The sequence below is a fragment of the Heterocephalus glaber genome, unplaced genomic scaffold (assembly GCF_053883595.1).
Source record: "Heterocephalus glaber isolate CG9 unplaced genomic scaffold, H.glaber_assembly_v1.0 deba00000122, whole genome shotgun sequence".
NCBI lineage: Eukaryota > Metazoa > Chordata > Mammalia > Rodentia > Bathyergidae > Heterocephalus > Heterocephalus glaber.
Window position 1 is genome coordinate 17,673,753 of NW_028258138.1, and position 14,966 is coordinate 17,688,718.

General features: G+C 40.9%; 1 protein-coding gene across 12 annotated transcripts in view; it reads left to right on the top strand.

Annotated features, from left to right (window-relative positions):
* The window catches only part of App (amyloid beta precursor protein), a 255,064-nt gene that overhangs the window by 239,033 nt on the left and 1,065 nt on the right, over window positions 1-14,966 (top strand). For 8 of the 12 annotated variants that reach the window (XM_004842236.4, XM_004842231.4, XM_004842228.4 and 5 more), the window contains 2 exons: window positions 4,959-5,059; window positions 7,901-8,047. In XM_004842236.4, coding sequence (XP_004842293.1) covers window positions 4,959-5,059; window positions 7,901-8,047 — 248 coding nt within the window. Of the gene's footprint in view, window positions 1-4,958; window positions 5,060-5,744; window positions 5,772-7,900; window positions 8,048-14,966 lie in introns of all 12 variants that reach the window. The other 4 variants (XM_087213534.1, XM_087213537.1, XM_087213555.1 and 1 more) reach the window with 1 other exon arrangement.

A 14,966-nucleotide genomic window follows, 5' to 3' on the forward strand; every position in this document is an offset into this window, starting at 1 on the left:
ACTTTATTGAAACACAGAGTAACATGCCACCAGCTGATATTTTTCTTCTTATATGAAAAGGACCTTTCTATATTCTGGCAAAAAAAAAAAAAATCTCTTTTAAGGGAATAAGTAGAAAATAAATAGCTAATGATATTACATTGGCAGGAGAGCATCTAAAATATTGTAGCAGTAACTGTATTCTGTTCCGATATTTCACAAAGACTAATGTAGCAAATTCTGTGGAGAGTAGAAAGATACTACATGATAAGGCCCCTGCTCTCAGGAGCTTGAAGCACAATAGAAACACAATTTGCATATTTAGAAAGATGAGATGGAGTTTGGAAGGCAGAGAAATACAAAGCTTACATTAGTGTAAACGAGGGTGTTGATACAATATAAGCTGGTGTAGGACTAACCCAGGGGTGTATTCAGCAGGGAACTGACCGGAGATGAGCTTCCGGAGATGTTGAGAAAGTTGGAAGCATGTGGATTAGCAAGGGGGAGAACAATTCTACACAGATAGGAGAATGCCCAAGGTCAGGCCTCCTCTCTAACACATGCAAGACTTGTGTTCCCCAAGATGAAGACTGCCATAAATGAGAAAGAATGTTGAGATATGAAATGAGGAAGATTCTAGTCAAGGTGCATTTATGACTAGCAATATTTGCTGGATATGTATTAGGATACTTATGTGCTCTCTACTTTGTGCTTGTAGTGAGTTTGTCAAGGATTTGGCTAATTCCCCCTACATTTTATGGCATTCATTTTGGTTCTTGATCACTGCATTTTATGAGACCATTCTTGAATCTTGTGGCAAATTATATCTTTAGACCTTCCGACCTTAGAAACCCTTTCCAGGAATATTGTGTATCATTATTTTTGAATGATTACTACTGTCACTAGAAACAAATAGAGAAAAGATTTCAGGTTTTGTGTTTTTTTGCATCCAATGCTATATAATCAAGATGAGGAAAATGACTTTCATATTGAAAAACAGAATGTTGTAACTTCTAGAATAGAGAATCACATAGAAACCACAGTAGTAACAGTGGTGATTTCTGGGAATAGCGGCCATTACAGCTGCTCCTGCTGGCTTATTTCCAAGGAAAAATAGACTCTGAAGGACAAGTCGTAAGAAAAATACATTAGCAGGCTCTTCATACGGGGTGGAAAGCTAGCCTTTCCATTATGATATATTATCATTCTTCTTCAGTCCTAATAAAGGAAAGCAGGTTCCTGACCCCAAGCCATGTAAGAGGTATCATGAAGGCTGGGCATGATGGCATAAATCCCAGCACTCAAGAGCCCGAGGCAGGAGGATTGCCATCAGTTCAAGGCCAGCCTGAACTGCATAGCGAGACCTTGTCTCAAAAAAAAAGAGGTGTCATGAAGAACATACCTCCCTCAGCCTCCAAATGGACAACAGGCCATTCTAGTCATGAATGAGGACGATTGCTACAGTCATCAAGGCTTAAAATGGAACCAGCTCAGCCCAGAAAAAGCCTCTTGCAAGCAAGCCCATAAACAAAAATCCTTGCCATGAATTTTAAAAACCCATCACATTTCATTATATGCAGTGTCAGCTTATTGTTGGTGATAGTATTTTCCTATGTATCCAAGCTTGTGGATTTTTCTTTTTTGAGTAAGATTTGCTTACTGTATATAGTCTTCACTAGATGACTATACATGATAAAAATGAATTAACAAGAGCTCTTTCTGCTGAAGGTCTCTGAAATTAACGGACTATAAACATCCATTATATAATGTACTGACTTGTTATATGAATTTGATTTATTTTTTCAGTCACTAAACACATTCTCAGTATCCTTTCAGACATGGGCTTGTAAAATTTTGAATGGAGAGTTCATTCTTTACTTGGGCATGGGTTATGTGTAAACTGTTCTGGAATCTTAATGGGAAGAGTATCCAAGAGAGCTTTCATAAATCTCAGAAATAATAATTCTAACCATTGCATTGGTAGGTCCTACTGCCCCCCAAAATGATAAATTATAAAGAAGTTACCATCTTATAAAAGGAGGGATCTGGGATTTAAAAGGATGTGTAGGAAGATAAAAATATATAACCACTGAAAATTTAAGAAGCATTATGATCTGTGTTAGCTTTCTATCCCTGTGACAAAATACCTAACTAAAACAATTTAAAAGAGGAAAGGTTTGTTTTGGCTTACAGTTTCAGAAGTTTCAGTCTATGGTCAGCTATCTTCATTGTTTTTAGGCCTGTAGTGAAGCAGAAACATGGTAGAGGGTATGGCAGAGGAAAGCTGCTCGCCTCTTGGCAGCCAGGAAACATAGAAAAGGGGAAAGAACCAAAGAATCCAAGAGTGAGGGGCCTGGTACCAGACTTAGTCTCCAGGGTCTGTGATCCACTCCCTTCGATTAAGCTCACCTGGTATTTCCATCACCTCCCAATAATGCCTCCAAACTATGATCTCATCAATGGGTTATACCATTGATGGTCAGAGCTCTCATGATCCAAGCACTTCCCAAAAGCACATCAGCAACCAAGCCTTCAGCACAACAAGCCTTTCGGAGAACATATATCTAAAGTATAAGTGTCAGTACCCCCTAAAATTTAGTGTCAGAAAGGTTAAAAGACCAAATGAGTAAAAACATGTGAAAAATGGTAATAATTTTAAAGAAAGAAAGTAAAGAAAAACAGACAGCTCTGTACTTCTCAGAGCGGAGGTGGAAGGTTAGGTCTGTCTGGTCAGAATTAGAGTGAAAAAGATGGGAGAGAAAGGGCAATTACTCTACTTTGTGTATTTTGTCTCTGTTAAAGAGAATGAGCTTTTGGTTAAAGGAAATTGAAGCCCATGATTGATCAGGGTGAGAAGAGAAAGCATTAGCTCTTTGTATTAGTTATCCATTGTTTTGTAACAGATAACTCCCCGAGCTTAACAACTTAAAAGAGCAAACATTTAATTTCTTACAGGTTTTGTTGGTCACATTTTAGACTTTGGTTTAGGTGGGTGATTCTGACTTAGGGTCTGTCATGAAGTTGTAGTGAAGATATTTGCCAGAGCTCAGGCTGGTGGATCCGATTCCAAGATGGCGCACTCACATGGCTGTTGATGGTACCTTCTAATGTGAAGTCTCTAAGGCTACTTGAGCCTCCTTACAACATGTCACTTGGCTTCGTCAACACCAAGTGATCAAAGAGAAGAAATAAGAAGGAAACTTCAGTGCCTTTTAGAACCTAGTGTCTGAAGTCATAGGTTTTAACTTCTGCCATATTCTGTTCATATAAAAGCCAGTTACTACATCCAGCCTACACACAAGTGAAGCGAATTAAGTTCTACTCCTTGAAAGGAGTAGCAGCAAATTTGTGAATATGTTTTAAAATCACATCTCTCTAACCAAATCCACCTTCTATGACTCAGACAAATCCCAGGCTAAGCAAACTTTAGGGGCAAATAGAACTGCTGATCCATGTCTTTGTGGAACTCTGGAGAACAGAAGAGTAGGAAGGGCAGGGAAATGTAGTTCTGAAAAAGCAGAAAGGAGGAAAGATAGTGTCACAGTCTACAAGCCATCTGTAGATTGACGTGGATTGTGAGGCTTTTTTGGTTAGGTTATTAAATGGAAACTTCTTGAGAAGTTGGACAAGGAAGCAGTGCTTCCTTGCACTTCCTTGCATTATCTTCGGTTTCTCTTAGCCTAGGCTTCACTGTTGGCTGCACATTTTACCCTGTGGGCATGGTGCTTTTCAGTGTCAGCAGGTGTGAGACAAGTTTCACAGCACCTTGTAGACAAGATTGGAGGAGTGATTAGACCAAGAGCAAGAAATTACTTCCCACAGGGCCTGAAGGGACTCAGAATGTATAGCCCAAGAAAGAGAAGAATCAGCAGGAACATGTCTCCTCTCCCTGTGTATCTGATGCCCTTGCTCAAGACTGTTATGTAGAAGGGAGAGACCGGCTTGCTCAGAGTTTAACCAATCCCAGGGGTGCAAGTTATAGGGAAGCTGACATTGGCTTACTGTAAGAAAGGCTGTTCTGGGAGGCAAAACTATCTGAAAATGGAGGCAAACTGATAGGTATCTTTGTGTTCAAGCAAAACTGAGAATCTGGCCCTGTATGGGAAACACCATTAAAGGCGATGATTTTAAAACCCCTTCTCATTCTAAAATTCTGATTTTTGAAATTTAAATGCTACAACATGGAAGCTGATATATATTGTGCTTTTGTTTTTGTTTCTAAAATGTGTTCACATTTTCTTTTTGAGCCTTAAATTATTATTTGAATAATGAAATTCATCAAAACAATTGGTAAAAGAATCAGACAGCAGTTTATAGAGAGGGAAAAGTTAGTAGGTTTATAAATTTTGTTTGTCCCAGAGAAGCATTTTAAAAATTATGTACTGCACCTCTGCTGAGCAGATGATCCAGGTATATGTGACATGTATAACTACAATGCCTAACTAAATAAATTACATAATTTTCACAATATTTCACTTCATAGATCCATGAACATAACTTATTTGTAATTAGAAAAAAGCTCTGAAGTAGCAGTTTTGGTTTACCAGGTAATTAATGGTCTTTTTAAAAGCCCTGTATCATTTTTCCTAAAGTAATGAAAGCACAAGGAAACAGACACATAATCGTGTAAACAAAAAGCTCCTAAACCAAGCCAACATTTTCTAGGAACAAATGCTTGCCAACCTCCCAGCCAGCACTGATCTTCTGTTTTTTTGCCCTTTAAAATTACAGCATCAGTTTAAAAGAAGTAAAACCCTTAAGTTCAGATTTCTTTGGTCTTTAATTTCTTTTTATTTAAAATAAGTGGTGGTTAACGATTTAAATGCAGAATGCCATTTTTCTTAAAGGAAATCCTTAATCTATTTTCCTCTAACTTCAGTCCTAGAAAGAAGTTTTTGGTAGCCTTTACCTCGTGATGTTTTTGTTTACAGGTCAAACTAATTGGTTGTCCTGTATATTTTAACTGTGCTGTACTGCAGGTTCCGGGTTGACAAATATCAAGACAGAAGAGATCTCAGAAGTGAAGATGGATGCAGAATTCCGACATGACTCAGGGTATGAAGTCCGTCATCAAAAATTGGTACGCAAAATAATTTACTTCTTTCTGCTGCTGCTTGTCTTGCCAAATGACCTGAAAACTCTTGATCTTCCTGTGCCAGAAATCAAATTAAGGAACTCTACAATCCTCCTGAAAACATGAAGAAAAGCGAAATGTTTCCTGTATATAATTCTTTCTGACTAGAAGGCATCTGAGCCCATGCAATACTTAAAGTGTAGCAGCCCCATACTAACTTGCACTGTATTCTCTAGGGAAATAGATTTGTATAGGTTGAGCGTTTCTAATCTGAAAATCCAAAATGCTGTCAAACCCAGTACTTGATGAGCACCAACATGATGCCACAAATGGAAAATGTTATACCATGAAACACTTGTTTCATGCACCAAAATTACCAAAAATACTGTATAAGATTATCTTCGGGCTGTGTACGTAAGGTGTATATGAAACATAAATGAACTTTGTGTTTAAATTTAGATCCCATCCCCAAGATATGAAACATTTCTGGTCCCAAACATTTAGATAAGGAACTCTCAACCTGTAATGGGTTTATTTCAAGAATCAGTCTCCAATCAACCCATAGAAATGCTTCTGCTTGCCTAAGTTCCTGTCTGGAACTGTCTCCCTGCGCTCCTTGATCTGGCCTCTGCCCCTGCCACCTTCCTTCCTACTCTGTCCCCTGCCTCCCACAATTTCAGTTCTCTTGCAGAGAGAAGACAGCAAGGACCCTGCCAAGGTGGGTGGAGGCAGGAGGGCACTGCGATACCCTTGTGTTAAAAGGTTTGGCCAAAGACAGCAGGTTCCTTTTTACCCAAAATGCTTCCTATTGTTAGAATTGGAATAAGTAAAACAGCAAACATTTCCATTGCAGGCAGGCAACTTCAGTAGTTCTATAAAATCTTCACCCAAAGATTAGAAATTTAGATAAATCCTGGATTATGTTAGGGTTCCTTCCATCTTACCAGTAAGCACAGTGAGTTAAATTAATAAAAGAAGGCAGTTTTATCACATACTCAGTATTGAACAAAAAATGATGATAAAATTCTTGGTGGGTAATATTGAAGAGTGTTCTCAGACACCTCTTTTGTGTGTGTTTGCTTCTTTTCAGGCAGCAAATATCGTTCCAATATTCATAAAATTCACAAATCCTAGTATTAATCTCTAAAAGAAATCCTTTTATCAAGCCTCTTTTGCCTCTAAATTATAGTAAATCGAAAATTGACTTGGAATTCAGATTTGCATTAAACTTACATTATCTATTTTGTAAAAAGACATTTAGCCTTTTGAAGCATTTTTTTCATTGGCAAGGTAATCTTGTCTCAATTACTGTGAAATGAAAGGTGCTCTTGATCTAGACGATGCTAAGGAGTTTTTTAAAACTAGAGAAACTGCTGAAGAATTGGGAACTGGTAGGGCAGAAAGCTGAAGATTAATGTGCAGATTCACATTTTCTGGAGCATTTGTGATATAAGCCCTTCTGCAGTAATTATGCTAACTCCTGTAACGCGACAGTGACTAATGGTGGCAGCAGCAATTAAGGGAATCAGCTCCCTCTACTGAACTAGTTGATAAGATAATGTACTATAATTAGTGCAATGAATATTACAAAATTACAGTATTTTCTTAAAGACATAGAGATATGTCCAGACTCACATTTATTCCTGATTACCTCACACTGGTATCATTAGCTAATTAACGATTTCTTTTTATAAATATGTTGAGGTAGCATATTTGTTTTGTAAGGGGACTAATTATGAACAGTTTCTAATTTGGTTGCAGATAAACCATGAATAACATCCTTTTAGAAATTTGCTTTATCTTCTATGGTTTCAGTAGCCTTTGCAGATTGCTACAGTGATGGTTTTAAAAATGAAAATTGGTCATTTGACTGTCCTGAGTCTCTACTGGAAGAATTATTTAGGAAGCTATTTTCACTAACTTACATAATGTGGTACATGTTTAGTAATAGTTTTTCTTTTTTGATCTGGCATAAGATCATCTTATATAACAAGATGATACAAGTTGCAGTATGCATCTTTTACTCCATTTATTAGATAAAGTAGAAAAATAATGACTTGCTTTCATAAAAAGTATGAACAAATGTAGTGCAATAGATCCATCATATGAATAATTTTCTTTACAGTGTTCTCCAAATTCTTTTCATATTTAATTTAAGCAAACATCAAGAATAAAACATTTTAAATTTTAGTTTCTGGAAAAAACAGTAGGAAAGCATGAGTTATGTGTAACTATTAGGATCTCTTTGCCTATTGTTCCTTCTCTTTGAAATAACATTGTCTTTCAAGTACATTATGCTGCTCAAGGTCAATTGTAATCTTACTGAATTATTGTCGCTAGAAGTAGGTAATAAGAGGTCTTTTTTCTTCTGTTTAACTCCTTTGTTTCAGAATGCTTATAGCTATGTATTGAACATGTCATTCCAAAGAAATGAGGAATCTGCAGGTTTGAAAAGTACCTAAGGTGACATCACTTAGAGTCGGTCACACATCATATCTCCCAGCCTTAAACCTTCTTTGACTGAAAAAAATGTTAGCTTCCCTTCATAATCATGATTTCTACCTTTGTAGCTTTGATATGTCCAAGAGCTACCATAGACTGCTCACCAAAAGTTCACTTGTCCCCAGGTTTCAGCTCCCTGCAGACTTCTGTGTTGACGTGTGGAAGGAAAGTAGACTTCCTTGGACTGGGGAAGCCACATGCTGCTCACTGCTCTGTCTTTCTTACTGACCAACCAGCTCAGAGTACAAGACTGAGTGAGGCCAGAAGATAATATTGAAACTTTCCACATACCTTATCCAGATAGCGCCTGCATTTCATAGTCCTTTTTCTTAATTTGTTTTCAAGGTGTTCTTTGCAGAAGACGTGGGTTCAAACAAAGGTGCAATTATTGGACTCATGGTAGGCGGTGTTGTCATAGCAACAGTGATTGTCATCACCTTGGTGATGCTGAAGAAGAAACAATACACGTCCATCCATCATGGTGTGGTGGAGGTAGGTAAACTTTGAGGCATGTTTGCAAGTGGGAACTAAAGGAAGACCATAGGGAAATTATGCTGAGTGTTAGTCTAAGGATTTTCCAAGTGCTTCTTCTTTGGAAAGAAACAGTGTTTTCCATCGTGCTCAGGTTCCAGCTATTATTTTCTTGCTTTGGTTTTCATTCATTTTATCTTGTTGTGAGTATTACAATCAGGCATTAAGATTTTATGTTGTTGTGTTTTTATAATTTGCATTGAAATTACCAAAGTAATACTGATGATAATGATAGCTTGAAAAATTATTATTATCCCTAAATATTTTTTTAAAACAAACAAGCAACAACAAAAACAGCCTCAGAAGTCTGAAATGGAAAACGAAGGTGGATAAACACATCTACTCATAGGCATTTTTTTTTTCTTAAATATTCTGGCCTCTTAAAAGCCGGGTAAAGAGAAACAATACTAATTTTCAGGAAAGATTCTTAAAATTAAAGTTTTGTAGGAAATCACATTGTGGAAAGTAGTGCACCAAAATACATAGGATTATTTTTGCAGATACTTTTCAGCCTGTTACCCTGTACTTCCACCTAAAAAACTTCAGTTTGAAGTTATTATTAGTACAGTAGCAAGAAGACATACAGGGGATGATCCCAGTTACTGTATCATTATGCTTCTTTTGTAATTATTCTCCCCATGCCCCAACCCAACAGGAAAGTATTGTGCATACAAGTAGTAGATAAAACCAACAAAATAGAGTAGCTGCAAGACTCAACTATAACTTCCTAAACTCATGATACAGAGAAGAAAAAGAAAAAATTTATAAGTTCTTTTTATGCACTAAAAATGCACTTTTAGTGAGGAAAAAAAATCACAAATCTCACAGTATTTGTAACTTTTTAGAGCGCTCAATGGTCAAAGTGATCCCCTCATTTTGTAGATGAGAAAACTAAGGCTAAGACAGAAGTATTCACCTGTACTACGTAGGGTCACGGTCGGAGTCCAGATTTCCCCACATACTACTCATTACTGTATTTTTACCATCAGAGAAAAGTGCACAGATTCCCAATGAATTAACATCCCATCTACCTCCAAGGAATTGTGTTCCAAACCATTCTTGATTATAGGAGAGAAGGAGCAGTTTAAACAGATTGGCAGTAAGGCCAGAAATCTCATTTTGTTCAGTATTTATAGTCCCCACTGGCATCTTGTTTTCAGGACTCGCTGTTGGGAACTGGCTTTGGTCTTATTTCCCTGTTCATGGCGGTATGGACGTACTAAGGAGCAGTGTGATAATGAATGAAGCCCAGGAAACCACAGGCAGCAGGCAGAGAGAGCTGGATGGTTCACACACTAGCGTGTGAACGCAACTAAGAATCAATAACTGTAATCAAGTTTGGAGGGTCACTCTCTGTAAGAGTATCTAGGCAGTGTCAGCTTCTCTCGCTTCTATTCAAATCAGTTTTTCATTTTAATGTGGTATTTAGGCAAAAAACGTTTCCACAATGAGTAACTCAAAAGCCCATTTTCATTTCATTAATAGAGTTCTGTCTTTCAATGGCCTTGAACCCATGAGTCTGCCCATGCAGTCGCTCTCTGTTTGAAAAACTTGTATCAGTGGAGGTGCCTGTCTTTGATGCCACAGGTTGGGGCCTGCCATAACAGCATCTCAGACCTGGTGGCAACAGAGATGCGTGCCCGTAGAGCCTGGAGGCTGAAGTTTGCTATCAAAGTGTCCACAAGGCTGCTTTCTGCTGAGGCCTCGCACCTTCCCTCTCCTGTCTACTGTCCTGATGTCCGTTAGGATCACACCATAACATCCTCCCGAAAGACCTCACTTAACCCTATTCACTTCTTTAATGTCTTATCTACAAATGCAATATAGTCGGAGGTACTGGGGGTTAGGACTTTAATGTAAGAATTTGAAGGGAACATGGTTCAGCCCATAGCAGAGCCCAGCAATTCTGGGCAGATCAGCAGTACCTCTACTGGGGCTCCCTCTCATGGGGGTGCATTTACCAGGTACTTTTCTTAGAGGACACATTTCCAGCCACCCCTCCCCTCTTAAGGAAACAAAAGTCTCCAATACAAGGCTTTGATTCTGAGTACTGAAATTGCTCCCAACTGCAGGAGACATGTAGTGAAGTTTGAGAATCCCTGACACACACATGAATCCCGGCTCCATTTGATGATCCTGTATACAAACCTTGTGGAGAAGACATGGAATCTTTTGTCTCCAACATAACTAGTTGCCTCTTAAGCATCCTTCCTGCAGTCCGGGCTAAGGGTTTCTTTTGGTCTGTTACCAAAGGACTGTCTCCTTGCAACATCAGAGAAAGAAGCTAACACATTGACCCAGATCCTGAAAACAAGACATTCATTGCCAGCCCCTGTGCCCTTGCAGGAGTACAGTCAGCGGGCCGCTGTTCTTCCCTAGGTAGTCATTTGGTGTCTGCGTGAGAACAGCGAGAAACCTCTCTGGATTGCGGGCCCAAGCTCATGTTATTTCCTTTGCCTCCCCCTTCCTTGGAGAAAGATGTTGCTGAGAGGCTGGAACCATCCTGCTTTCTCTCCTTCCAAGCCCCTTATTTCTGTCCACTAAGAGTGTGTTAACTTTGCATGGCCAGCAGTGTTGCTGTACAGCTCATTTGAGGTGCTGCTCCCTCCTCTACCCTCGGGAGCCCCCTCTCCCTGGGGTGGCAGAATTTAGGCACTGAGAGCTGCAGGCAGCCTCAGCAGGATCCCAGTAATCAGAGTACTGTGAGGTTTCAGAGCACGGTTTCTCTCAGCAATGGATGAAACACAGACATTGTCTGCCTGCCTTACACGGCCCTCTACAATCAAGGCCAGTTGGCCCTCTCTCTGCAAGTTCAGCCAACGGGAATCAGAACATTTGGAAGCCAGATGCTGTGGTGCACGCCTGTAATCCCAGTTACTCAGGTGGCTGAGGCGGGAGGATCCCAAATTCAAGGCCAGCCTGGGCAACTTAAAGAGACCCTGTCTCAAAATAAAAAGGACTGGGATTTAATACAGCTCAGTGTTAGGTGGCCCCTGGGTTTAGTCCCCAATACAACAATCTTTTTTTTAAAATTGTATTTGTAATGCACATATACAGACATTTGGTTATTGTTCCCTAAACAATACCTTATAATAACTATTGACATAGCATTTGCATTGTAGTTTGTGTTGTCGAAAGTCTTGGAGAGAGGATTTAAGGCATAAAGGAGAATGTGCATAGGCTATACACAAATACTACACGGTGCGTCTGTGTGTTGTGGTCTTGGAACCAGTTTCCTGTGGACACCAACTGTTCCTAGATGGAGACTTCACCTTTAATAAGAAAATGAGGGCACAGAATCTCTTTTATTATACAGTGTAAAAAAATCTTTCTTTCCCAGATCTGGAACAGCAGACATTTCCCCACCCCCAGGCCCTAGCCATCTCTTTAATGACCTAAATAGGAACTTGCTTATTTAGCTTTTCATGGATTTGAGACATGGGACTTCTCTCCTGAGAAATGTCATACTGATGACATCATAACCCTGTGTCCTTAGAAGCCCTTTCTTCCAGGCAAGGTGTTGATCCCAGGAGGTGACACTATGCGGCCACCTGGGTGTCGTAGAGCACTTGGAGAAAGTAGAGAGGTAAAATGGGAAGCGAGGTAAGAAGGAGAGAGTGGGCTGCAGATCCGCAGGTGCCTTCCAGGGAACAGCAGGAAGAGAAAGGAAAGACTCCAAGATGATTATAAAGGACTAGTCAAAGACTTCCTCCGCTTGCCTGAAGAATGGCTTGATGTTGGCAAGAAACATAACTAAGCTACCTGTGAAGGTGTGGAGCCATCATTAAGGAAATGAATGTGTATAAAATTGAGCAGAAACCAATACTGAGAGGTTACCAGCAGGGATAAATCACTAGCTTGAAAATGTTGTTGCTGTTTTCTTCGCTTTTACTTTCCTTCCCCTACTGCCACCTCCATTCGTGTTGCTCTTAGTATGCTGCAGCTGTCTTATCCTCCTCTACTTATCCCGTCCGCCTCAGTGACCTGAAATGGAAAATCTTGGGGACCAGGGCTCTGTTCTTTGGCCTAATTTAGAGTCATGCCTCAAGGTACATGCATTAATGCACATCCTGGTGTTTGCTAAACAGAATAAAATTTAAATACGGTGGCCAGGTTTACATCTCCAACTAAATACACTAGACTCGATGTGATAGGGATGAACTGGAAACTAAGGAGACCCAAGTAGAGTATTACCTCTACCACCTGATAATTGAACTATAAATGCCCCTGGACATAGTGAAGAAATAAGTGGCTCCCGAGAATTGAGTTTAAGAAGAAAGGGGTAGGAAGGGTACATAAGCCAAAGGGTACTCAAAGTCCTTCTCAGGGGGCCTTGCTGGATGAAAGGGAAGGAGGTTTTCCGCGGATGTGCATACTCAGTTTTTCACTTCTAGCTCTCAAGGGATTGAGGATAAAGTTACAATCCCAACTCCTTGGGTACCATTTTGTAAAGCTAATCTGTTCTGAAGCTCCTGAGCTCGGAAAGCCAAGCCACCCTAGGGCAGGAGGGCCGCAACACAGCTGCCCTCACAGCAGCAAAGGGAAATGAGGGAAATGAGGATTAGTAAGTAGAACCGGGGCCAGGACAAGACGGGAGAGTTAGCTGCTTGGATTGCATGCCGGCCTCTGTGCCTTGCGCTTCTGGCAGGGCTCTTACGTGTTTGGCTTTGGAGTTTGAGGAGGAGGTAAAACTATTTTACATGGCCCGGTGTTGTGGCACCCTTGGTGAATGCACCTGAGTGTTGACAGCAGTGTGAAGGTTGACGTGCCTCCTGGAAGAGGTAAAAGTAGAATAGTCTTAGCTGTCAGGCTGCCGTATGATTTGTTTTTCTACACTAAGACCTAACAGCTTTGTGCTTAATCTGCAAGCAAGCTAATTTTTTTAAAACCTTGCCATTCTTTGAAATCTGAGTTACGAGGTGGTATAGGACAGAAAGATGCCCAAGTGCACATGGCACAGTGCCGCAGACAGGTTGTTCGCTGCCGTCCGAGTTGGAAAGTGAATGAAATCTCCAACGGGTGCTAATCCTTAATGATGCCATTAACTTTGCAAGTCCATGGCTGATTACACAGTTGCCAATTAAAGCCGGGTGACCTCATCGGTTGACGACAGTGTAGGTCAAAGGAGAGGAAGGGATGGGACAACATTTGCAAACTTCTCCCATGGGACAGTGATCCTGACCATCCATTGGAGCGATAGCCTCGGTACTGGCTCTCAGGTAGCGCTTGTTGGTGGCGTTTTTCTGAGAAGAAGCGCACCGGGCTGTCATTGGCATGACCTGGGAACTTGGAGGCCAAGAAGGCAGGCAGCAGCTCTGGCAGGGCGCAGCCTGAAGCAGCTCGCAGCAGCATGGGGTCTCTGCCATGAATGGGAACTTCAGAATGCAGACACACAACAGAGGGCACACGGGCCTGGCAGAGCCATCCGTCTACTACTTCAGCTGCCTTGGGATTCGCTGAGGCCGTAGTTCCACCTCCAAACCACAAAGTCATCCAGTCTGAGGGGGTCATACATAGGGGCTCACCCAGCTCCATCCCTGGACCCGATGCCTCAGCACTGACACCACACTTGGGTGGTCTTCCTTCAATGAGTTTGGGGCACCTCCGCTGTGGGACAGCCATGTGGGTCCAAACCTTGCCAGACGCCTGGAATAAAACTGTGTAAGAGGCCACTTGGCAGCACTCAGTGATGGCGAATGGGCCTGCAGGGTTCTCCTGGAAATGAGGTGGGGAGCCCAGGTCCATTCTGTACAGAGTAGACAATATCCCTTTGAAGGGAAATCTGTAAATACTGCTCATCTTTTTATGGAAAATAGGCTCCTTTATCGTGATTGTTTTTGCATCGATTCTTTTCATCCTCCAATGGTTTTAAAGAAGAAAGGTTTTTTTAAAAAACAAATCATAAACCTAATTTTTTATTAATTCAGAATTAAGTACCACTTCTCCTCTGTGTTCTGGGAGAGGTGCGACAGATACAATAACGAGAACAGCCACTGCCCACGATGCAATCTGCTGAAAATAAATGCCCCACGCGCCCTGCCTAACCCTGACACTGAGAAGGACAGTGTGACAGCCAGTGACCTGGTCTTAGAGGAGAAGCACCGCAGTGCAGAGAGGATCTCTTTGAAAACTCCAGCTGACCAGATTTCAACAGTATCTTAGTGTTCGGTTATATATATAAAGTCTCGGACACCATGCCCTTGCTGTGTTTCCCTCCCCCTACTTCCACCCACCATGGAAACAATAGCTTCTTTGATATGTACGTCTTTAGTTTAATTACAAAATTTTCAGGCCTTTCTAGATTGTTTACAAATATAAAATTTGGTGGAAATGGACAAATGAAGTAAGCATGTGAAGATACTCAGTATAATAAGAGATCAAGCCTTTTTCCCCCCCTACACAGATTTGGAGTTGGGAGTGTCACCTGTAGTGTACTTTGCTCATTGTTCTCCATGATACTCTTGGACTTTTTCTTTCCTAACTTACAGTCATATGTTCAAGCACAACAGTCTTCCATCCTGGCTACTTGTCCCTTTTCAGCCAACAGGATTTACGCAGTTATTGTTGGGTCCAAGAAGACAAAGCAGCCAATGGGCACTTTGCAGGCCTGAGTATGCGTGGCAAGGTTCTCAGTGCCCCCTGGTGGCTAGATGAAGCATCTGTTTAACTGGAGAAAATCTCCCGGCACTCTGGGAGGCGGAGGCAGGAGGATCAGCAGTTTAAGTCGAGCCTGGGCCATTTAGTAATTTAGCAAGACTGTCTCAAAATACAAAAATTTAAAAAGAATTTTCTTAAAGTCCTGGGGGTTTAGCTCAGTGTAAAAGCCCCAGATTCAATTTCCGGGGCTACAAGATGGGATAAAGCCTGGGTATTCTGCAGC